The following is a 26,023-nucleotide window of genomic DNA, read 5'->3' on the forward strand; positions in this document are numbered from 1 at the left end:
TTCCCCCATCCCCCCATCTTTTTTAAACATCTAATAAATTACCACATCCCACATTATTCCCCCCTCTCACTCCCCCCTTACTCCCCCCACCCCCCCCATTTTTTTTAAACATCTAATAAATTACCCCACCCCACATTATGACCCCCTCTCACCCCCACCGCCCCTACCCCCCCCCCCCCCCCCAACCCCCAATTTTTTTTAAACATTTTATAAATTACCACACCCCACATTATACCCCCTCTCATCCCCCCACCCCCCCTACCCCAGCCCCCCCCCCAAATTAAACATCTAATAAATTACCCCACCCCAACATTATTACCCCCTCTCACCCCCCTACCCCACCCCCACCCCCCACCCCCATTTTTTTAAGCATCTTATAAATTACCACACCCCACACTATATCCCCTCGCATCCCCCTACCCCTCTCATCCCCCTACCCCCCACCCCCCCTACCCCCCACCCCCCCTTCCCCCCCACCCCCCCGCAACCCCCCCCCCAATTTTTTTTTAAACATCTTATAATTACCACACCCCACATTATACCCCTCTCACCCCCGATACCCCCCCCCCCCCCCCCCTCACCCCCTCCCAAAAAAAAATAATATTTTTGTTTTAAACATCTAATAAATTACCCAACCCACATTATTACCCCCTGTCACCCCCCTACCCCCCCACCCCCCCCCCAATTTTTTTTTTAAAAACATCTTATAAATTACCACACCCCACATTATACCCCCCTCTCACCCCACCCCCCCCCCCCCCCAACCCCCACCCAAAAAAAATTTTTTTGTATGCCCCCCTTCGAAGAAGAGGGGGTATATTGCTTTGCTCATGTCGGTCTGTCGGTCGGTCTGTCTGTCGGTCCGTCCACCAGGTGGTTGTCAGACGATAACTCAAGAACGCTTGGGCCTAGGATCATGAAACTTCATAGGTACATTGATCATGACTAGCAGATGACCCCTATTGATTTTGAGGTCACTAGGTCAAAGGTCAAGGTCACGGTGACCTGAAATAGTAAAATGGTTTCCGGATGATAACTCAAGAACGCATACGCCTAGGATCATGAAACTTCATGGGTAGATTAATCATGACTCGCAGATGACCCCTATTAATTTTGAGGTCACTAGGTCAAAGGTCAAGGTCACAGTGACCAGAAATAGTAAAATGGTTTTTGAATAATAACTCAAGAACGCATACGCCTAGGATCATGAAACTTCATGGGTAGATTGATCATGACTTGCAGATGACCCCTATTGATTTTGAGGTCACTAGGTCAAAGGTCAAGGTCACGGTGACCCGAAATAGTAAAATGGTTTCCGGATGATAACTCAAGAACGCATACGCCTAGGATCATGAAACTTCATGGGTAGATTAATCATGACTCGCAGATGACCCCTATTAATTTTGAGGTCACTAGGTCAAAGGTCAAGGTCACGGTGACCCGAAATAGTAAAATGGTTTTCGGATGATAACTCAAGAACGCATACGCCTAAGATCATGAAACTTCATAGGTAGATTGATCATGACTTGCAGATTACCCCTATTGATTTTGAGGTCACAAGGTCAAAGGTCAAGGTCAAGGTGACCAAAAATAGTAAAATGATTTTCGGATGATAACTCAACAACGCTTTGGCCTAGGATCATGACTCTTCATAGGTACATTGATCGTGACCCACAGATGACCCCTATTGATTTTCAGGTCACTAGGTCAAAGGTAAAGGTCACAGTGACAAAAATCGTATTCACACAATGGCTGCCACTACAACGGACAGTCCATATGGGGGGCATGCATGTTTTACAAACAGCCCTTGTTTAACTTATAAATTACCACACCCCACATTATACCCCCCTCTCACTCCCCCCTTGATCATGACTGGCTGATGACCCCTATTAATTTTCAGGTCAGTAGGTCAAAGGTCAAGGTCACAGTGACTCAAAATATTACAATGGTTTCCGGATGATAACTTACATTAGGTCAAAGGTCAAGGTCACAGTGACAAAAAACGTATTCACACAATGGCTGCCACTACAACTGACAGCCCATATGGGGGGCATGCATGTTTTACAAACAGCCCTTGTTTTAATTGACATTGGGAAAGGTACCTTATTCCTGTTCCAACTTTATACGGTGGAAAAAACAAACAATGCTTGGCTTAAGGTATTGAGTTTGTGATTATTGTGATTGCCAGCTTCTCATTCTTCATAGAGAGTTGTATGCTAAATAGTTTGGATGGTGCTTTTAAATGAACATGCATTATATTGCTGAATGTCAATAGCACTGTCAGTTATAATGGTCTGGTAAACTCTTTACTATTACTGCCCCAAATTCAAGATTACTGGCCAGTCAACAGCTAATTCATACTTGACTGAATATTTGGCCGCCCAAGAGAACAGGTATTGTGGAACTTATACTTGGAGCTGGTGTTGTTTTTCTGGGTTTGTTCCAGGGCTCGCACAGTTATTGTAATTTAATTGTCTTGTTTAGCATTTGCTCAACTTTTCTACAACTGTCAACAGAAATATGGCCGCCAGCCCTGGCATGCTCGTGAAGTGAGCACGTACGAACATAGACACGCAGCACAGAAGAAGATTCTTGAAGAACAAAAACGACAGATACTGGAACAGCAGCGCTTGATAGAAGAGCTTCAGTTTAAGGTATAGTGTGAACTTTATTTCTTTATGAAAATTTACAAAAAATTACGCCTTCTGTAAATAAAAGGCTCTTGTCTGTCATCCGTCTTTATGTTAATTTTCAATGCACGCTTGTGTTTGTATGATTTTGTGCAAAGTGTAAGCTTATTACTGATTCAGCAATTTTTCAAATTACCTTCCCACAAATGATCACTGTGTTAAATGGTATGTTTGGCATGGTACATGTCCCTATCATAAAGGTCATAGTCACATCGGTAAAGGTCAGATTCTGGCAAAATACAGTTATTTCAGACCGTTTCCTTGCCAATTTTCTGACAAATCTATAATCACCAGCCTCAAATTATCATTGTTGGATATTATCTGTAATTTGCTCTATCTGTTGCTTAAAGGTCAGGGTTGTAGCTCAAAGGTCAGGGTTGTAGCACAAAGGTCTGGGTTGTGGCTCAAAGGTCTGGGTTTAAGCTCAAAGGTCTGGGTTGTAGCACAAAGGTCAGGTTTGTAGCACAAAGGTCTGGGTTGTAGCACAAAGGTCTGGGTTGTAGCACAAAGGTCTGGGTTGAAGCTCAATGGTCAGGATTATAGCTCAAAGGTCAGGGTTGTAGCGCCAAGATCTGGGTTTTAGCTCCAATGTCTGGGTTGTAGCTCCAATGTCTGGTTTGTAGCTCAAAGGTCTGGGTTGTAGCTCAAAGGTCAGGGTTGTAGCTCAAAGGTCTGGGTTGTTGCACAAAGGTCTGGGTTATAGCACAAAGGTCAGATTTGTAGCTCAAAGATCTGGGTTGTAACACAAAGGTCTGGGTTGTAGCACAAAGGTCTGGGTTGTAGCTCAAAGGTCTGGGTTGTAGCTCAAATGTCTGGGTTGTAGCACATAGGTCTGGTTTGTTGCACAAAGGTCTTGATTGTAGCTCAAAGGTCAGGGTTATAGCACAAATGTCTGGGTTATAGCACAAAGGTCAGATTTGTAGCTCAAATATCTGGGTTGTAACACAAAGGTCTGGGTTGTAGCACAAAGGTCTGGTTTGTTGCACAAAGGTCTGGGTTGTAGCTCAAAGGTCGGAGTGTAGCTCAAAGGTCTGGGTTGTAGCACATAGGTCAGATTTGTAGCTCAAATATCTGGGTTGTAACACAATGGTCTGGGTTGTAGCTCAAAGGTCTGGGTTGTAGCTCAAAGGTTAGGGTTGTAGCTCAAAGGTCTGGGATGTAGCTCAAAGGTCTGAGTTGTAGCTCAAAGGTCTGAGTTGGAGCTCAAAAGTCTGGGTTGTTGCACAAAGTTTTGGGTTGTAGCACAAAGATCTGGGTTCAAGCACAAAGGTCTGGGTTGTAGCTCAAAGGTAAAGGCCAGGTTTGTAGCTCAGATATCTAGGTTGTAGCTCAAAGATATTGTTTGTAGCTCAAAGGTCAGGTTTGTAGCTCAAAGGTCAAGGTCACAGTACACGTCATGTTTTGCCACAATACAATCAACTTTGTCAAACATCTTTGCATGAACATCCATGTCTGTGGCATAATTGAGTGTTAGTTGTTATAAACAGTGTCAAAGGTTTGTTCTGATGCCAGAATGTTAAAAAAACAACTCTTTGTTGTAAAATCATAAAAAATAAAAATAAAACAAGTGATTGTTTAAAGGTCAACAGTTTACAATTATGAACATAATATAATAAGACATCAAGCAACAATTAAGTAACATGTACTTCTTCTACAGAGTACACATGCAGAGCTACAAAAACAATTAACTGAGCAAAAACTGGTTCTGGAGCAAATGAAACAGCAGGTAGAACAAGGGGAACAACTTCAGGCTGAAGAAGAAAAAGGGCGACAAATCAATGAGGAATATATTAAAAATGGAGTTCATGGTAGGTGGTTTTTATTAGCTCTGCTGTTTTCTGAGAAAACCCGAGGTATTGTCATAGCCAGCTTGTCGTGTCTTTCCGTCGTCCACCGTCCGCATAGTGTTTAAACCTTAACATTTTGTTAACCTTTTGAACATTGGTTCTAAAATGAATGTGCTTCCACCTACAACATTGAAACTTCATATGTAGCTGCACCTTGATGAGTTCTACACGCCACACTCATTTTTGACCTAGGCCACAGGTCAAGGTCACTGTGAACTCTAAAAAAATAAAATAAATTCTGACAAGCTTTAATTTATTCAAAACTGCACCGGCAGCTGTGCCTTGGCACCTGTTATGCGGTGCTCTTGTTTTATAATGAAATGAAGACAGAGCAATTATTATTTCTTTACAATTTGAAGAAGATATTTTTGGTTGCTGTAGTATTTACTGTTTACTGCAGTATGATCAATTATGATAAAGAGGATGTATTGCTTTTTGTGACATATCAAATTCTATGACCGTAAGTAAAGTACATATTTAATTGTGTTTATATCATAATATTATATTTGATATGGTATTTACATTCCAGTTAAAATGTATACTTTTATATTTTCACTGACATTTTCAAATTAACATTTTATTAAAACATTCTATAGTTTAATAAAACGTTTTTTATGCATATTTCTCTACACATAGAAGATAAACCAAGCTCAAAGACACCTAAAAGCACCTCAAAACAACAGAGACCCCATTCTGCAAACACCAAGACTCCTAGCAAGGCCCCACCCCGGGGAATCTCGGCAACTTCCCGACCCCAGAGTGCAGGGTCGTCCAGGGGTCAAAGGTCAAATGGGGCTGAAACCTCAAGGACAGAAGCCCAAACAGTTGTGTATGAAACAGTCAATAATTTATTTTATGAATAGTTTATATACTTTTATATTAAAAAACTTGTTGTCTGTTGTCCTATCAACATGCATTCAGTTTTTGTTTGAAGACTTTTATAGCATTCTTTTTACACCACAGGTAATAAACTTGATATAATATTGATTCAAATTGTACATTGTGTTAACAAGCAACAAGTTAGGTCACTATTGTTTTGTTTTCTTTCAAAACTGAAAACACTTACAGAAACTGTAAAAGCCCCATTAACACTCAAAATAAACAAACGCTGATTTTTAATGGGTTAACTTTATTTTACGAAATACTCTATGAAATATTCATTGAGTTTGAGTGTTTATGGGGCTTTAAAATTGTCCGTCAGACTGAATATCAAGTGATTGATTGTATGGTTAATTTGTGTTCTCCTACTGGGACTGCAGGAATGGAGCGATGTCAGCGCGGACTGACGTGTCACGCCCCTCTACATTCACCAGCACTGCAAGCGAGAAGTCCAAATATCTGCAGGTCCTAAAAAGTAAGTTAAGTCCTAATATATACGAAGGTTCTTAAAAGTAAGTGAAGTCCAAATTGCTTCAGATTGTGAATAAGTGAGTAAAGTCTAAATATCTGCGGGTCATGAAAAGTAAGTTAAGTCCAAATATTTACAGGTCATGAAAAATAATTGAAGTCAAAATATATGCATGTTCTGAAAAGTGATTGATTTCCAAACATCTTCATGTCCAGAAAAGTATATGTTTGCAGTCCAAATATCTGGAGTCTCTCAAAATAATTTTAAGCTATGGCACGTTCCAATGTCTTTATGTTACTGTTGCAGATATGGAGGACAGGTCTGCAGAGAGGGCCAGGCAAAAGAAAGAAAGAGAGGAAAGGCGCAAGTTACAAGAGGAACAAAAACTGGTAAAAACAGGGCTGTTCCAAAACTTCACAGATTTTTTTTTCTCAAATCATAATTCTGATTGCAAATTGAATGAAATCAAATAGATGAGTATTGTTGTACATATCCTAATTATTTTACTATTTTTGACGGGGGAGGGGTGTCAATTCCTTGAAGATGTATTAGTATTTATACCATCCACTATATAGAGTTTTGAAGCAGGCTGTTTTTCCATACATTTTAAACACTTAATGTAAAAGTTTGCATAAAAGCTCTTCATATTAGCACCAAGTCATGACACATGGTCCTTAAAGTCTGAAGAAATTGTTTAAACTATTCATGACAGCTAAATGGGGGTAAACACAACACTGTTACTGTGTTTCTATAACAGTGTAATTATTTCTGCCTTGTTTTGGGAAAACTGGCTTTAATGCATGTGCGTGAAGTGTCATTCCGGATTAGCCTAAGCAATCCACACATGCTAATCTGGGACAACACTGTTTGCCTAAGTTTATTTTTTCCTTAGAGGATACTTATTTTTAACAAAAAATACCATACAATCAGAGAGTGTTGTCCGCTTTTATGATATTTTTCATTTAAAGGAAGTCACTTCATCGCAAAAATTAAATTATAGGCGCAAAATGTAGTCCCTGATAAGCCTTTGTGGAGTAAACAGGCTAATTTGGAATTACACTAAACGCACATGCATTAAGCCCAGTGTTCCCAGAACGTGGCTCATTTTAATTCAGACAGAGTTGGAGGCCCAGGCAGAGGCTCAAAAACAGCAGGATGAGGCTGAGAAGAAAGCGAGAGCTGAGGCGTACAGGGAGAGGAAACGTCTAGAAAAACAGGTATGAACATGTACATCTAGAGTAACAGGTATGAATATGTACATCTAGAGAAACTGGTATGAATATGTACATCTAGAGAAACTGGTATGAATATGTACATCTAGAGAAACTGGTATGAATATGTACATCTAGAGAAACTGGTATGAATATGTACATCTAGAGTAACAGGTATGAATATGTACATCTAGAGAAACTGGTATGAATATGTACATCTAGAGAAACTGGTATGAATATGTACATCTAGAGAAACTGGTATGAATATGTACATCTAGAGAAACAGATATGAATATGTACATCTAGAGAAACAGATATGAATATGTACATCTAGAGAAACAGATATGAATATGTACATCTAGAGAAACAGGTATGAATATGTACATCTAGAGAAACAGGTATGAATATGTACATCTAGAGAAACTGGTATGAACATGTACATCTAGAGAAACAGATATGAATATGTACATCTAGAGAAACAGATATGAATATGTACATCTAGAGAAAGTGGTATGAACATGTACATCTAGAGAAACTGGTATGAATATGTACATCTAGAGAAACTGGTATGAACATGTACATCTAGAGAAACTGGTATGAACATGTACATCTAGAGAAACTGGTATGAATATGTACATCTAGAGAAACTGGTATGAACATGTACATCTAGAGAAACAGGTATGAACATGTACATCTAGAGAAACTGGTATGAACATGTACATCTAGAGAAACAGGTATGAATATGTACATCTAGAGAAACTGGTATGAACATGTACATCTAGAGAAACAGGTATGAACATGTACATCTAGAGAAACTGGTATGAATATGTACATCTAGAGAAACTGGTATGAATATGTACATCTAGAGAAACTGGTATGAACATGTACATCTAGAGAAACAGGTATGAACATGTACATCTAGAGAAACTGGTATGAACATGTACATCTAGAGAAACAGGTATGAATATGTACATCTAGAGAAACTGGTATGAACATGTACATCTAGAGAAACAGGTATGAACATGTACATCTAGAGAAACTGGTATGAACATGTACATCTAGAGAAACAGGTATGAATATGTACATCTCGAGAAACAGGTATGAATATGTACATTTAGAGAAACTGGTATGAATATGTACATCTAGAGAAACTGGTATGAATATGTACATCTCGAGAAACAGGTATGAATATGTACATCCTGAGAAACAGGTATGAACATGTACATCTAGAGAAACAGGTATGAATATGTACATCCTGAGAAACAGGTATGAATATGTACATCTAGAGAAACTGGTATGAATATGTACATCTACAGAAACTGGTATGAATATGTACATCTAGAGAAACTGGTATGAATATGTACATCTAGAGAAACTGGTATGAATATGTACATCTAGAGAAAGTGGTATGAACATGTACATCTAGAGAAACTGGTATGAACATGTACATCTAGAGAAACTGGTATGAATATGTACATCTAGAGAAACTGGTATGAACATGTACATCTAGAGAAACAGGTATGAACATGTACATCTAGAGAAACTGGTATGAACATGTACATCTAGAGAAACAGGTATGAATATGTACATCTAGAGAAACTGGTATGAACATGTACATCTAGAGAAACAGGTATGAACATGTACATCTAGAGAAACTGGTATGAATATGTACATCTAGAGAAACTGGTATGAATATGTACATCTAGAGAAACTGGTATGAACATGTACATCTAGAGAAACAGGTATGAACATGTACATCTAGAGAAACTGGTATGAACATGTACATCTAGAGAAACAGGTATGAATATGTACATCTAGAGAAACTGGTATGAACATGTACATCTAGAGAAACAGGTATGAACATGTACATCTAGAGAAACTGGTATGAACATGTACATCTAGAGAAACAGGTATGAATATGTACATCTCGAGAAACAGGTATGAATATGTACATTTAGAGAAACTGGTATGAATATGTACATCTAGAGAAACTGGTATGAATATGTACATCTCGAGAAACAGGTATGAATATGTACATCCTGAGAAACAGGTATGAACATGTACATCTAGAGAAACAGGTATGAATATGTACATCCTGAGAAACAGGTATGAATATGTACATCTAGAGAAACTGGTATGAACATGTACATCTAGAGAAACAGGTATGAACATGTACATCTAGAGAAACAGGTATGAATATGTACATCTAGAGAAACTGGTATGAGTATGTACATCTAGAGAAACAGGTATGAATATGTACATCTAGAGAAACAGGTATGAACATGTACATCTAGAGAAACTGGTATGAATATGTACATTTAGAGAAACTGGTATGAATATGTACATCTAGAGAAACTGGTATGAATATGTACATCTAGAGAAACTGGTATGAACATGTACATCTAGAGAAACAGGTATGAATATGTACATCTAGAAAAACAGGTATGTACTTGTAGACAAATAGGTATGACAGGTACATCTAGAGAAACAGGTATGACAGGTACATCTAGAGAAACAGGTATGAACATGTACATCTAGAGAAACAGGTATGAATATGTACATCTAGAGAAACTGTTATGAATATGTACATCTAGAGAAACAGGTATGAATATGTACATCTAGAAAAACAGGTATGTACTTGTAGACAAATAGGTATGACAGGTACAGGTAGAGAAACAGGTATGAACATGTACATCTAGAGAAACAGGTATGAACATGTACATCTAGAGAAACAGGTATGAATATGTACATTTAGAGAAACAGGTATGAATATGTACATATAGAGAAACAGGTGTCAATATGTACATCTAGAGAAACTGATATGAATATGTACATCTAGAGGAACAGGTATGAATATGTACATCTAGAGAAACAGGTATCAATATGTACATCTAGAGAAACAGGTATCAATATGTACATCAAGAGAAACAGGTATGAACATGTACATCTAGAGAAACTGGTATGAGTATGTTCATCTAGAGAAACAGGTATGAATATGTACATATAGAGAAACATGTATGAATATGTACATATAGAGAAACAGGTATCAATATGTACATCTAGAGAAACTGGTATGAATATGTACATCTAGAGGAACAGGTATGAATATGTACATCTAGAGAAACAGGTATGAATATTAAGTTCCAGAGAAACGGGTATCAATATGCACATCTAGAGAAACTGGTATGAACATGTACATCTAGAGAAACAGGTATGAACATGTACATCTAGAGAAACAGGTATGAATTTGAACATCTAGAGAAACATGTATCAATATGTACATGCAGAGAAACAGGTATGAATATGTACATCTAGAGAAACAGGTATGAATATGTACATCTAGAGAAACAGGAATGAACATGTGCATCTAGAGAAACAGGTATGAGTATGTAAATTTAGAGAAACAGGTATAAATATGTACATTTAGAGAAACAGGTATGAATATGTACATCTAGAGAAACTGTTATGAATATGTACATCTAGAGAAACAGGTATGCATATGTACATTTAGAGAAACAGGTATACATATGTACATCTAGAGTAAAAGGTATGAATATGTACATCTAGAGTAACAGGTATGAATATGTAAATCTAGAGAAACATGTTTGTACATGTTCATCTAGAGAAACATGTATGTACATGTTCATCTAGAAAAACAGGCATGAATAACTATGTTTAAAGAAACAACTATGAATTCAATAATTCATGTTAAGAACAAGGTCAGCTAAGAAGATATGTTAGATCTTTTTAGATAAGAATGTATGAAGATCGAACTATTTGTAAAAATATAAAATTTGGATAAATTTTATTTATTCAATACGCCTTTCTGTAGAAGTAACACATCTTTTTATGTCCCCCACCACTATAGTGGGGGACATATTGTTTTTGCCCTGTCTGTTGGTTGGTTTGTTGGTTGGTTTGTGTGTTATTTTGTGCAAACTTTAACATTTGCAATAACTTTTGCAATATTGAAGATAGCAACTTCATATTTGACATGCATGTGTATCTCATAGAGCTGCACATTTTGAGTGGTGAAAATTCAAGGTCATCCTTCAAGGTCAAAGGTCAAATATATGGGTCAAAATCGCTAATTAAATGTACACTTTTGCAATATGAAGATAGCAACTTAATATTTGGTATGCATGTGTATCTCATGGAGCTGCACATTGTGAGTGGTGAAAGGTCAAGGTCATCCTTCAAGGTCAAAGGTCAAATATATGGGGACATAGTGTTTCACAAACACATCGCTTGTTATAGAGTAGTTTAATTGAAGAAAAAGTAAACTGAGAAAATTTAAGACATTTTTGTTTGCTTTTAGCGTGAAATAGAGAGACAAACAGCAGAAGAAAAGTTGCGCCAGCAGGTAACAATGGCAGATCAACATTACCAGCGTGCAATACTGAAATATCGTGGAATACTTCCCATGCGTAAACTGGTGCAGATGGCAAAGGAAAATGAGAAACGGGCCGATGAACATTTTGAGAATGTATTACAGAGGTAACCATCAATATTCATTAAAGGAATTGTATTTCTGTGGAGCCATTGAACATTTTGAGAATGTATTACAGAGGTAGTCATAGTAGGAAAGTGCCGAAAGGAACTGTAAAGTTATTGATCTTGAATTTCCTTAGATAAGCTTTTTAGGTTGTTTTCTCTTGTGAAGTTGGATCTACTGTTCTGTAAATATTTTACCTTTGAGCCTCTTTCTTCAGGAAAGTGCTGCTAGCGTGGCATGCCGCTGTTAAGGAGGAATGGAGGGAGAAGGAAGCTCTGGCCGATCAGATGTCCAACTTCCTGTGTGTGAAACACGCATTCCAGAGCTGGAGACTGGTAAGAGTGGATAAACCAGCACACTGCACCAGTCTTTCCCACTCAGAAGCAACGTGAAAATGCATTATGGCTATGTGCAAACAGCATAAAACCAGAACAGTCTGCGAGTAACATGCAGTCTGTTCAGGTTTTATGCTGTTTGCTGCTCATCAGTATCTAAGGTTTGGAGTTGAAGCCTTTAAAACTTGAATCTAGTAAGAAAGGTCTCAAATTCAATTTAACATTATGGGGTACTACAAATACGAGGAAATACGTATCTAAGTGTTGAAGGATTAATAAGTATAAAATTTAACAGTTGGAGTAATGAAGGATTACCATTGTTCATCTGCAGTACTGTTATTGAACGAGCCGGGTTCAAGTAAAACTAGGTTCAATGCATGTGCGGAAAGTGTCCTCCCATATATACCTGTGCAGTCTGCTGCATTATTGTTAAGAAAAAACTTCCTTTAAACAAAAAATTCTATAAAAGGGGAAAGTGTGGTCCCCGATTGGCCCATGCAGACTGCACACCCTAATCTGTGATAACAATATGCGCACATGTGTTAAGCTCTGCTTACCCTAAACAAGGCTCATGTGTAGAACCTTTAACAGTGGACATCATTAAGCCCTGTTTTCCCTGAACGAGGCTCATGTGTATAACCTTTAACAGTGGGCGTCATCAAGCCCTGATTTCCCAGAACGAGGCTCATCTGTATAACCTTTAACAGTGGAATTCATTAAGCCCTGTTTTCCCAGAACGAGGCTCATGTGTATAACCTTTAACAGTGGAAGTCATTAAGCCCTGTTTTCCCAGAACGAGGCATATGTGTACAACCTTTAACAGTGGGTGTCATCAAGCCCTGATTTCCCAGAACGAGGCTCATGTGTATAACCTTTAACGGTGGACATCATTAAGCCCTGTTTTCCCTGAATGAGGCTCATGTGTATAACCTTAAACAGTGTACGTCATTAAGCCCTGTTTTCCCTGAATGAGGCTCATGTGTATAACCTTAAACAGTGGGCGTCATTAAGCCCTGTTTTCCCAGAACTAGGCTCATGTGTATAACCTTTCACAGTGGGCGTCATTAAGCCCTGATTTCCCAGAACGAGGCTCATGTGTATAACCTCTCACAGTGGAGATCATTAAGCCCTGTTTTCCCTGAACGAGGCTCATGTGTATAACCTTTCACAGTGGGCCTCATTAAGCCCTGATTTCCCAGAACGAGGTTCATGTGTATAACCTTTCACAGTGGACATAATTAAGCCTTGTTTTCCCTGAACGAGGCTCATGTGTATAACCTTTCACAGTGGGTGTCATTAAGCCCTGTTTTCCCAGAACGAGGCTCATGTGTATAACCTTTCACAGTGGAAGTCATTTAGCCCTGTTTTCCCTGAACGAGGCTCATGTGTATAACCTTTAACAGTGGACATCATTAAGCCCTGTTTTCCCAGAACGAGGCTCATTTTTTATAACCTTAAACAGTCGAAGTCATTAAGCCCTGTTTTCCCTGAACGAGGCTCATGTGTATAACCTTTCACAGTGGAAGTCATTTAGCCCTGTTTTCTCAGAACGAGGCTCATGTGTATAACCTTTAACGGTGGACATCATTAAGCCCTGTTCTCCCAGAACGAGGCTCATGTGTATAACCTTTAACGGTGGACATCGCTAAGCCCTGTTTTCTCAGAACAAGGCTCATTTGTATAACCTTACACAGTGGAAGTCATTACGCCCTGTTTTCCCTGAACGAGGCTCATGTGTATAACCTTTAACAATGGATGTCATTAAGCCCTGTTTTCCCTGAACGAGGCTCATGTGTACAACCTTCAACAGTGGACATCATCAAGCCCTGTTTTCCCTGAACGAGGCTTATGTGTATAACCTTTAACAATGGACATCATTAAGCCCTGTTTTCCTTGAACGAGTCTCATGTGTATAACCTTTCACAGTGGAAGTCAGTAAGCCCTGTTTTCCCAGAACAAGGTTCATTTTTATAACCTTAAGTTCTGTATTCCCAGAACGAGCCTCATGTGTATAACCTTTCACAGTGGGCGTCATTTAGCCCTGTATTCCTAGAACGCGGCTCATTTGTATAACCTTTCACAGTGGAGCCATTAAGCCCTGTTTTCCCTGAACGAGGCTCATGTGTATAACCTTAAACAGTGGACATCATTAAGCCCTGTTTTCCCTGAACGAGGCTCATGTGTATAACCTTTCACAGTTGACGTCATTAAGCCCTGTATTCCCAGAACGAGGCTCATGTGTATAACCTTAAACAGTGGACATCATTAAGCCCTGTTTTCCCTGAACGAGGCTCATGTGTATAACCTTTAACAGTGGAAGTCATTAAGCCCTGTTTTCCCTGAACGAGGCTCATGTGTATAACCTTTCACAGTGGAAGTCATTAAGCCCTGTATTCCCAGAACGAGGCTCATTTGTATAACCTTTAACAGCGTGAGTCATCAAGCATTACGATTGTTAGTCCGCAGTACTGTTACTGGCTTCAACTGTTTACATAATGTATGTCATGTTTGTTTCTGTGTATTTTGATCATCTCTGGACTGTTACTTTATAATGCGTCAAGTCTGTGTATTTTTGTTACTTTATAAAGCGTCAAGGAATATTAAAATGACTTATCACAGATGAACTTTGTGGGGAAGCAGCTTACTGTACATTATTGTCAATAGGTCAAGGTCAAACTTACATCTCAAAGGTCGTACATGGGGATGGCACAAATGTGTTGTTTAGAAATGTGTTGTGGGGTGCTTTAGTGTTGTTCACTGGATTGTTAACATGAATGAGAATATTTACATTTACTTTAAGGGATTATTTGCTTTAAAGCCATTTCTTAAAGATTTGGATAAAGAGGATGTTATAATAAAATTACTTGATTGAAAATAGTGCATACAGAAACATAACATAGAAGGGAAACAAGAATTACTGAGATGATGTACAATAAACAATATCTTGTACAAAATATAGGTTTTGGTATTTCATTTCAGTACAAACGTCACCAGATTATTGAAGAGCACAAGGCTAAGAAACACTATGAAGTGAACATTGTGAGCAAGTTGTTTCAAGCCTGGAGGGATTATGCAAATGAGGAAAAAGTGGCATCCTGGGAAAAAGAGCGAAAGGCTAGAGAACACTATAGAAAGTAAGTTTGGAGATAGCTGGACATGTTAAGACTTGAACTAACCTACTTAAAAAGAGACTGAGTTCATCTTTTATATTATTTTGTTGTGCTTTTTATGCTCCCCCAAAAATTTTTGGGGGAGCATATAGTCGCCGCTTCGTCTGTCCGTGCCTTTGTCCGTCTGTCCCTGCACAATTTTTGTCCGGGCTATTTGGCAGCAATTAATGACCAGAATTCAATTAAACTTTATGGGAAGCTTCAATACCAAGAGGAGATGTGCATATTATCAGCCGGTTCTGGTCGGATGATTTTTAACAGAGTTATGGCCCTTTGAAATTTTCCATTAACTGTACATATGGCAATTCTTGTCCAGGCTATTTCTCAGCAACTAATGACCGGAATTCAATGAAACGTTATGGGAAGCTTCACTACCAAGAGGACATGTGCATGTTATCAGCGGGTTCTAGTCAGATGATTTTTCACCGAGTTATGACCCTTTGAAAATTTCCATTAACTGTACATATAGTGCAATTCTTGTCCGGGCTATTTCTCAGCAACTAATGACCGGAATTCAATGAAACTTTATGGGAAGCTTCACTTCCATAAGGAGATGTGCATATTATCAGCCAGTTTTGGTCGGATGATTTTTCACAGACTTATGGCCCTTTGAAATATTCCATTAACTGTACATATAGTGCAATTCTTGTCCGGGCTTTTTCTCAGCAACTAATGACTGGAATTCAATGAAACTTTATGGGAAGCTTCACTACCAAGAGGAAATATGCATATTATCAGCCGGTTCTAGTGCGATGATTTTTCACAGACTTGCGACCCTTTGAAATTTTACATTGTACATATAGTGCAATTCTTGTCCGAGCTATTTCTCAGCAACTTTTTACGGGAATTCAATGAAACTTTATGGGAAGCTTCACTACCAACAGGAGATGTGCATATTATCAGCCGGTTATGGTCTGATGATTTTTCACAGAGTTATGGCCCTTTGAAATTTTCTATAAACTGTACATATAGTGCAATTCTTGTCCGGGGCTATTTCTCCCCAACTTCTGACTGGAATTCAATGAAGTTTTATGGGAAGCTTAACTACCTTGAGGAGATGCGCATGTTATTTGTGGGTTCTGGTTAGATGATTTATTTAGAGAGTTATGGCCCTTTGAAATTTTTAAGTTGCTAAACCATCCATGGTATTATTTTGTCCAAAGTTATGCCCCTCAAGACGTTGCCTTTCATCTGAATATATAGTGCAATATTACGACAAAAAACACTTTGGGGAGCATCACCTGTCTCCGACGGTTTCTTGTCTATGATAAACAGGCTATTGACGTAAAAGCAAACAGTACTTACAATTTTTGAAAGGGATTATCTGCCTGTGCATGCATACTCCCTTATGAGATTGTTGTCTTAATAACTTTAAATGAATTCTGCTGCATTACAGCTGTATTTCTTCTTGTTATTAAATGTACAAACAATGCATTCTTTATGCTTCTTCAGGGGCTTATTTGGTTCAGTCTTTTCATGAATACCATATTATAGATGTTTAGTAGACAAGGGCTTTAAAGAGTTTGTATTGCTTACTGAAGTATTCTAATATGTATTTAAACTTAATCTGTATACATCATTTGACTGCATATTAAGTGAATTGATTTCTAATTAGTAAAGGAGGTGTAGATCTTTCTATGCTTGTGCTATTATGTTCTTAAATTACTATGAACAACTGGGAAATTTTACATTCCTGCCAAATTGTTAAACAGGGACACAACCCAGGCAGGTGTACTATAATTTCCAGTGTGTAGGCTTCTTGTGTGGAATCAAAAATATTGGCATCAGAACTAGTTTTGCTGATAGTACATTCCGCAAAGATATGTATTTGTTTCGAATAAGTCAATAAATAAAGAACATGATTTTTATTTGCAAATTGCAAAACATACAGAAACTTGAAAGTTCTACCATGTGGTAAGTTTGTGAAACTTATTGCTAGTGATTGTTAATGCAGCATTACCCCTTTCACACTCAGAAGCAAAGTTGAAATGGCTATGTGCAAACCGCATAAAAACCAGAAAAGCCTGCGAGTTACTCGCAGTCTGTTCAGGTTTTATGCTGTTTGCTGCTCATCAGTATCTAAGGGTTTAGAATGAAGCCTTTAAAATTTGAATCTAGTAAGAAAGGTCTTTCATTAAATTTAACTTTCTATTGGCACTACAAATGGGTAAAAATACATATCTAAGTGGTAAAGGGTTAAATATGTATCTAAGTGGTAAATGGTAAAATAAGTATCAAAGTGGTAAAGGGTTAAATACGTATTAAAATGGTAAAGGGTTAAAAACATATTTAAGTGGTAAAGGGTTAAATACAAATCTAAGTGGTAAATGGTTAAATACATATCTAAGTGATAAAGGGTTAAATACATATCTAAGTGGTAAAGGGTTAAATACGTATCTCAGTGGTAAAGGTTGAATATGTATCTAAGTGGTAAAGGAGTGAATACGTATCTTAGTGGTAAAGGGTTAAATACGTATCTAAGTGGTAAAGGGTTAAATACATATCTAAGTGGTAAAGGGTGAAATACATATCTCAGAGGTAAAGGGTTAAATACGTATCTAAGTGGTAAAGGGTTAAATACGTATCTAAGTGGTAAAGGTTGAATATGTATCTAAGTGGTAAAGAAGTGAATACGTATCTAAGTGGTAAAGGCTTAAATACATATCTTAGTGGTAAAGGGTTGAATAGGTATAAAAGTGGTAAAGGGTTAAATACATATCTTAGTGGTAAAGGGTTGAATACATATAAAAGTGGTGAAGGGTTGAATACGTAGGTATATAAGTGGTAAAGGGTTAAATACGTATCTAAGTGGTAAAGGGTTATATACGTATCTAAGTGGAAAAGGGTTAAATAAAGATCTAAGTGGTAAAGGGTTATATACGTATCTAAGTGGTAAAGGGTTTAATACATTTATAAGTGGCAAAGGGTTAAATATGTATCTAAATGGTAAAGTGTTAAATACATATCCAAGTGATACAGGGTTAAATGCGTATCTAAGTGGTTAAGGGTTAAATACGTATCTAAGTGGTAAAGGGTTAACTGTCTTTCTCAGGTTGCTATTGAAGAGGCATTTCATCGCGTGGCGTCAACTACCGCAGGAGATTGAGAGAGAGAAGGAGAGGGAGAAGAGACGGGAAGAGTTAAGGCAGAAAGTTGCCGCCATGTTACCAGACTTTGAGCCCACCATTTCTGTTAGCGAGAGTCTTGTAATAAGCTAGCGTTAGCTTGGCATTGGGCTCCCAGTGTTCAATATACTGCTTGGTTTTTGTTCTTGATTGTATTAATATTTAAATTGTGATATGTTTATTAATTACCTTTTTTGCAACTTTGAATGTTAGGAAATGTGCATACCCAGGTATTAAAATTCTTAACTTATATAGTGTTATTTCCTTTCATGTTTTAAGTTCCATGTACATTCAAAATAGTGATTCTTCTACTTCCAATAGAATGCCTAAATATACTATTTCCATCTACATCTGATTATTTTTAGAATGAGTAACAGTATCCCTTATTCTCATAGTATCGGCCCTACTCATTGTATCCTGACTTTAACTAAAACCGCTCAATAAGTGCTCAGCAGTTAATGTTTTTCAATTTTTAGACGTTTTAATTTATTAACTGTTTATTACTAACTATAACAACGATCATTTTCATGATTTCCAGTTTTCATTGAAAAGTAGGTCATTTTTACCCCAGACAGATGCTATGATTATTTAAATTACGAAACACATTATTGTTTTGTGTGTTATGGTTTATTAGTAGGTTATCAAATGTGTTTTAAGTCGCTTATTTGTGAAAAAAAATGTTTGTTTTTTTTTAGAAACACATGGACAAAGGTTTTGTTTTTCCATTAATAAACTATTTATAGAGCAAGCACATGCTCATAATAACAAACCTTAGCAACCAATCAGAAGGTATTATGATATTATGAGACACATTTTACATGACAGATTACTACAGGGAGTAGCCGATATTTTGTCAAAACAATGCTGATTTTAATGCAGTTTTCGGTGTGGCGTCCAAGCATATCAATAGTTGCATGTAATAAAAAAGCATGACAAATTCTTCGATGAATTTTTTTTTGCTTTCTCACGTTTCTATAAGTCCTATGAATTGTAATAAACAGACACAACTTATAGACTGTTAGATATTATATTAAAGCACGTGTGATAGCTATTGAAAGGTTCGCTTTAAAGGGGCCTTTTCACAGATTTTGGCATGTAATGGAGTTTGTCATTAAATGCTTTATATTGATAAATGTAAACAATGGATCTCAAAAGCTCCAGTAAAAAAAAAAACAAGATAAAAAAATAAAGAAAGAAAAAAAGGAACCCTCAACTGGGCTCGAACCACTAACCCTTGGAGTATAAATCTATCGCTTAAACCACTCGGACATTCGTGCTCATACAATCAGTGATGAATTGTATACTTCATATAAGCAATCCTCCTAGTACAACAAAATATAACGAAAACAACAGAACTCTCCATATTATTCAATCCTTTCGCGTTGCAATGCTTTATAATTTTCAGGTTTTTGAATCGTCAAAAGATGCGTATAATAGATATTTTAGAGCATGGTAAATGTTCAGTATTACTGTTTCCTCACAAATATAACTACAACGAAAATATTTGCGAATCTACAACAGCTGTTTTTAATTTTATCAATTTACCAAAACGTGAAAAGGCGCCTTTAATACCGGACCAGGTGTGGTAAGTTGGTTCACAGGGGTGTGATTTTTCCTCCTTTCAGCCGATTTCCTTCCTTTCAATGCCAAATTTATTTTACAAATACAGTCAAGCCTGAGAACAGCGGTCAGTCATGTGAAATAACCAAAGTTACCGTTGTCCACAGGTGACCGTTGTTTTCGGATCACAATTTTGTTTTTTGCAATTATTTCCTGTTCATTATGTGTGTCTGCAACATTTTGGTGCATTCAATTGGGGATTACGTTGAAAGATGAACGTTTGGGGTGTTTTCATTGAAGTACGGGGCTTTTGTCGAAATATCAATTCTGAAACTCTGTATTCCGAGAGTGGTTGTCTTTGATTGATTTATTAAAAGAGTACATATTTATCTTTAAAATGATAACGGTCTTGCAAAATTTGATTATATAATATAAGAAAAATCCTTTTAAAGTTGTCGGTTTTGTAATGGGACCCTATGGGAAATGGAATTAGTGTAATAAAACCATCACCGTGGCCTGAAGATGTTTCCACCGTGATAGATCTCGGTGACAGTGGATGAGTTCCGCGGGCGTTATCGGGAAATCGATCTCACGGTGGACCACCGCGGTCTCGGTGGTTCGCGGTGAAATACAAGTACAGGTAAATGTGAATGAACATGTACATTTCGATATTGCATACCGTATAATGTTTGCAAAGTTCACGAATGTGTTTTATGTATTAATTGGTTGTAAACAACGCCACTATTTCTCTTGTGTTTACCCTCATTACAGAATCATTTTAAAGGTACCGTCAACCACGAATGGCGAAAAAATAAAAGTTCTAAAATACTGTATTTTTTACAAGTATTAGTTTATATTGGTTAAAATATCACGACTGGTATATTACATTACTTGAAACAAGTTGTTTTCATATTTTCAGTATATTCGGTAATAAAATTTCGCGATGTGAAATCGAAAGTACATCGCGAAAATAGGTGACATAACGATATACACACTTTTTAACGCAAGTAGATTGATAATTATATATATATATACCATATATACAATTCTCTATGATATATATATATGACGGTGATGCCAATCACTAAAATAAAATATACATGCATATACAATTATAGCGAGATTGTATTGCTTGCATACACGTATCAAGGATACACACGATAAAAAAAAAAATTTACGCGAAATTAACAAACAAATGCAAAGAAGCATGTTCGCTTGAAATTTTATTTCTTGCATCTCAAGGACAACATACATGCGCTATTGTTTAATTAAAACAGTATATTATATTGTTATCGACACCATACAAGACACATATTTAAGTATACATCATCAAGTACTTACACAGCCATACGTGCACACAGACATACATACAGAAACAATTTACATCAAATGAATAAGGATAGTCCTACATACACACAAACATACACACAAGAAACAATTTACATAACATCAATAAGGACAGTCATACACACAAACAAATCATACATACAAAAACAAACTAGATCAAATCAATAAGGATAGTCATACATAAACACAAACATACATAAAAGAAACAATTTACATCAAATCAATGACAGTCATACATACAATCAGACAAACATACATACACAAACTACATCAAATGAATAAGGACAGTAATACATATGTGTAGACATGCATACCGTTACAAACTACATTACATCAATAAGGAAATCTATTCACACCCGTGCGTTGAGATCTGGACCTTTACCATTGATCGTAGCTTCCTCATCTCTAGTAGTTGTGCGTGTGTTTCTCTTGCCAGTGCTTCCATCTGGTGCCGCATACTTCCCCAGGTCAAGCAGCATTATCGTGATGCTATTGAGTATCTGGTTGAGTGATGACATCAGGAATTCGTCGGTGGCGGTCATCGTCGTCGTCATATCTTGAAGGCGAGGTCGTTTTTTCCTGGATCGTAGTCGTGGGTGCGAAATCGGATGTTGGCTGGGTCGAGGAAGTCTCTGGAAGTACCCTAACGTACATAACTCTTCGTTTTCCGGCCTTTTTCTGTAAAGAGTAATTTTAGCTTATGATGTTTGTGTAAATTCTAATATCGTTATCGGAAATTCGATAAGTTCTCAAGTTATATGGTAAAAGATGTTTGGTTTGTATTTTATCGAAAAGAAGCGGAAAGTTTAAAAACAGCTCGACGTCGTAACAATTTGGAAATTCTTATGATATTAAAGGAGAGACTTGAAATAACCAAGAATAAGAACTACTTTTTGTAGTCACTTCATTATTTATTATGTAGATTTTATATTTATTTCAGTATAATGATACAACATGATAAAACATATCTACATACATGTAATAATAAAAACTATACCTTTTGCTGTTTTGGCATGGTTCAATCTACAAGCCAACACAACAATTGCGCCTTTGTATTCCAGTAACGTTCTAACTATTCACTTAGACGCTGTTTTAATGTATTCACAATCAAGCACTTTACTAATCCAAGACGCAACCTGTAACACGTGACTTATGTGTAGAAGTTAACAATGTAATGACAGTAAAAGGTATTTACATTATTTTATAGGCATCTTGTTTCTTTGATATTAATTAGTGTGAATAACAAAAACAAAAGCGTTTCATATTCCAATTAACGCGGCACCTTTAAGTTTGTCGACTCCCATGTAGAGTTGATAATTACTTTATTTATTATAAAAAGATCAAACAGTTTTAATTATTTTACAAATTAGCATAATAGCTATCAAAATATAGCACTTTCTACGCGAGCAGTTGAGAGTGAGAATATCTGTTGTGATTGTAATGGACAGTAACCCATTTATGCCTAGTGGACTCTCCCATCCTTCTAAATTCGATCAATTTATTTCCAAATTTAGGGATGTCTAGTATATTTATTTCTATATTAAGAATATTTCGTTCAGAAATTCCTTTAAGCAAACAACGCAGACCCTGATCATGCGGCGTCTCATCTGGGTCTACGCTGTTTGCCAGGGCCTTTTTTTCTAGACGCTAGGCATAAATGGGTTAATCAAGTTTTTAATATGTAAATATGTTAGTACACATTTTACATAATAATTATTAAACTTTAAAAAGATATAATTTAGTTTGATAAGTGTTATATATTATGCTTTTTTGTATTTTATGTCAGTATAATGATTGAATTTTAATGATATTGTGATATAAAGTGTCTTATAATTCGCTAACAATGGCCACATTCATACATGCTATGCATCTTTGATTGTGAATATTGTTATGATGAATTGTGGGTGAGACTGAAATAAACTAATAAACTAGAAAATACCGTCAGAAGTGAGAATATGCGTGCAAATACCATATGTCAGGCCTGTTGCGTGTAAATGGATGTAAATATGGAATTCTCCATCTTTTATTCGATATTGTAAAAAGATGTAGAGATCAAATTCTCCATCAATATTTCATACGTAAACAAGCATTTATTCGTATTTTAATGCGGCATATGTACAATAAACAGACTACATATATTAACAATATCATATTTGTACTGTAATCATGTGAATTTGGAAGTTTTCGAGGTCCTTCCGCGCCCGATGCTGCATTATGTGTGGACCAGGAGTGTGTTTCAGCATACCAACCTAATACATTGACTAGACTCACGAAACTTGGAACGAATTTTTTAATTCTAGCGACCATTCACAGCTATTTCTTGTTTGTTCTCCACTCCCATCTCAAATTTGTGGGAAGCACTGAAATCTTTATTTCAAGGGCGCAACGTCATTGTATAACGAAATGAACGTTTTTGCCTTTGTTGTAACGAATTAGATATTGAAGATGAGTACCATTTTGTCTGTAAATGTTCATTATACGTTGATATTAGAAAAAAACTATTTAAAGAAATGTTATTACAATAGGCCTTCTGTTTACAAATTTCACCAGTTGCTGAATACAACGAATAAATTTGAACTTATTAAGTTAGCCAAATTTGTAAAAGAAGCTCTGATTTTAAGAAATAATATTACTAATGTTGTTAATTAATTTATATAGCAATCCTCCATATATTACCTTGCCTTTTCGTAACCGTATACGATGCTGATTATGTTATTGTTACTACTATGTTTATCTCTGTAACTTTTCTTAAACGTAAACGGTGCTCCTTATGTTTATATTATTACTATGTTTATCTCTGTGACATAATTGTATGTGAAATATCTAGTGTTTAGACGATATACACTGTGCAAGTCTGAATAAATATTTGTCTTGTCTTGTCTTGTATAAGGTTAACGTCAAAAACTCCTATGCATAATAAAGGCCGTGCTCCATGAAAATGGGGTTTAATGCATGTGCGTAAAGGGTCGTCCTAGATTAGCCTGTGCAGTCCGCTCAGGACAATCAGGGACGACACTTTCTGCCTAAACTGGATTTTTTCTTAGAAAATACTTCATTTTAACGAAAAATTTCATAAAAACGGAAAGTGTCGTCCCTGATTAGCCTGTGCGGACTGCACAGGCTAATATGGGACGACACTTTACGCACATACATTAAGCCCAGTTTTCTCAGAACGCGGCTCATATTGAAATACGTATTTGTGGAGTGCCATATTCGTTTTTTATTTGAACGTAAAATAATCGAATATTGCTGAAATCGTACATGTCAGTAAATTGCGTTTGTATGAAAGACCGGCTACAGTTTCCAATCAGACATTCACAGGCGCTAATGAAACATTGAATCGCAGCAGAATCAATATGTTCGCGATGTTCATATCAATCGACCATCTCGCCGTTTGATGTATAAAATTGTATTAATTAAAAAAAATTCTCTAACAGCGCGAACGGCGCGAACGTCAGGTGTGAGGTATGCTTTCGCGACTTTAATATTAATAATTGTCATAATAAGCAAGTTGGATTTAAATAGATTACTGACACAATCAGGTGCAATTGCATGAAAGGAAACGCCATTGAAATAAACACGCTTACTCTCATCTTTTCCTCGAATTAATCATTGTGATAAAATAAATCTCGAGTATAAATCATATCAAATATAATTATCGGGGATGTTTCTTTTTTATATTTATGAATAGAATAATTTGGTTTAGATTTATGTTGTTAAAAATCATAAATTATCGATTGTAAAAACTTAAAGTTCCAACCAAAGTAAAATGTTATTTGCTGTGTTGCAATTTTAAAATGACATCGTATTTTAATGGCTGGACCAATCGACCGTGCCATTGCTTTTGTATTCAAACCGGAACCTGGCAAATCCCCATCCGTCGAGTCGGTGTTTGAACAGCATTAAACGCCTCCAGCTTCTGTCAATATTTAATATAACGGGCTTCGATTTTTAATACTTGCAAATAAACTTATCAATCGGATGGCCATTCACTAGTGAAACCATGTTCGTTGAAAACGCCATACAGGTTTCGACATTGAATACAGCGCACATCACGATCAGGTATATATGAGTGTTGTGTTTTACTATCATAATAATTTACTCTAAGCACATTTTAGATACATTTATTTCTTTAGTCATATATCGAATTATATAAATGAGCGGCGCTCTGTAAAAGGGGGTTTAATGCATGAGAGTTAAATGTCGTCCAAGATTAGCCTGTGCAGTCCGCACAGCTAATCAGGGACGACACTTTCCGCTTTTATGATATTTTCTGTTAAAAGAAAGTCTCTTCTTGTCAAAAATCCAGTTCAGGCGGAAAGTGTCGTCCCTGATTAGCCTGTGCGGACTGCACAGGCTAATCTGGGACGACACTTTACGCACATGCATTAAACCCTTTTTACACAAAGCACGGCTTAATTTTTTTTTAATAATGTAACAAGTAGAACTAGAAGCTGCAGCAGTAGTAGTAGATGTAGCAGCAGAACCGCATTTCAAGGATGTGTTATACAAGTAGAAAATTCAGTAAAAGTACATTTGAAAAGCAAAATAAGTAGAATCGCTGAATAACAGTAGCAGCAGCAACAGAGACGGAGTAGGAAAATAACTTGTAGCACTGACGAAGAAGGAAAATAACTTGTAGCACTGACGGAGTAGGAAAATAACTTGTAGCACTGACGGAGTAGGAAAATAACTTGTAGCACTGACGGAGTAGGAAAAAAGTTTAGAACTGACGAGTAGGAAAATAACTTGTAGCACTGACGGAGTAGGAAAATAACTTGTAGCACTGACGAAGTAGGAAAATAAGTGTAGCACTGACGGAGTAGGAAAATAACTTGTAGCACTGACGGAGTAGGAAAATAACTTGTAGCACTGACGGAGTAGGAAAATAACTT

General features: G+C 36.8%; 2 protein-coding genes and 1 long non-coding RNA gene across 5 annotated transcripts in view; all 3 read left to right on the forward strand.

Moving 5' to 3' along the window:
- Positions 1 to 18,471, forward strand: part of LOC127859927 (coiled-coil domain-containing protein 191-like) — a 31,266-nt gene extending 12,795 nt beyond the window's left edge. For both annotated transcript variants that reach the window (XM_052397559.1, XM_052397560.1), the window contains exons 11-20: positions 2,517 to 2,654; positions 4,348 to 4,498; positions 5,174 to 5,366; positions 5,797 to 5,891; positions 6,192 to 6,274; positions 7,001 to 7,102; positions 11,415 to 11,593; positions 11,809 to 11,926; positions 14,906 to 15,060; positions 18,149 to 18,471. In XM_052397559.1, the coding sequence (XP_052253519.1) occupies positions 2,517 to 2,654; positions 4,348 to 4,498; positions 5,174 to 5,366; positions 5,797 to 5,891; positions 6,192 to 6,274; positions 7,001 to 7,102; positions 11,415 to 11,593; positions 11,809 to 11,926; positions 14,906 to 15,060; positions 18,149 to 18,314 (1,380 nt within the window). In that variant the 3' untranslated portion in view covers positions 18,315 to 18,471. The remainder of the gene's footprint in view (positions 1 to 2,516; positions 2,655 to 4,347; positions 4,499 to 5,173; positions 5,367 to 5,796; positions 5,892 to 6,191; positions 6,275 to 7,000; positions 7,103 to 11,414; positions 11,594 to 11,808; positions 11,927 to 14,905; positions 15,061 to 18,148) is intronic.
- On the forward strand, positions 788 to 1,603 carry LOC127859928 (uncharacterized). Its single transcript, XR_008039529.1, has 2 exons — positions 788 to 973; positions 1,264 to 1,603. It is a non-coding gene; the product is annotated as an uncharacterized LOC127859928 (long non-coding RNA).
- A 6,626-nt stretch (positions 18,472 to 25,097) lies between the features above and the next one.
- Positions 25,098 to 26,023, forward strand: part of LOC127860705 (tetraspanin-18-like) — a 10,527-nt gene continuing 9,601 nt past the window's right edge. For both annotated transcript variants that reach the window (XM_052398957.1, XM_052398958.1), the window contains exon 1: positions 25,098 to 25,190. The gene's annotated coding sequence lies outside the window, so the exon portion shown is untranslated. The remainder of the gene's footprint in view (positions 25,191 to 26,023) is intronic.

Source organism: Dreissena polymorpha, chromosome 15 (assembly GCF_020536995.1).
Source record: "Dreissena polymorpha isolate Duluth1 chromosome 15, UMN_Dpol_1.0, whole genome shotgun sequence".
NCBI lineage: Eukaryota > Metazoa > Mollusca > Bivalvia > Myida > Dreissenidae > Dreissena > Dreissena polymorpha.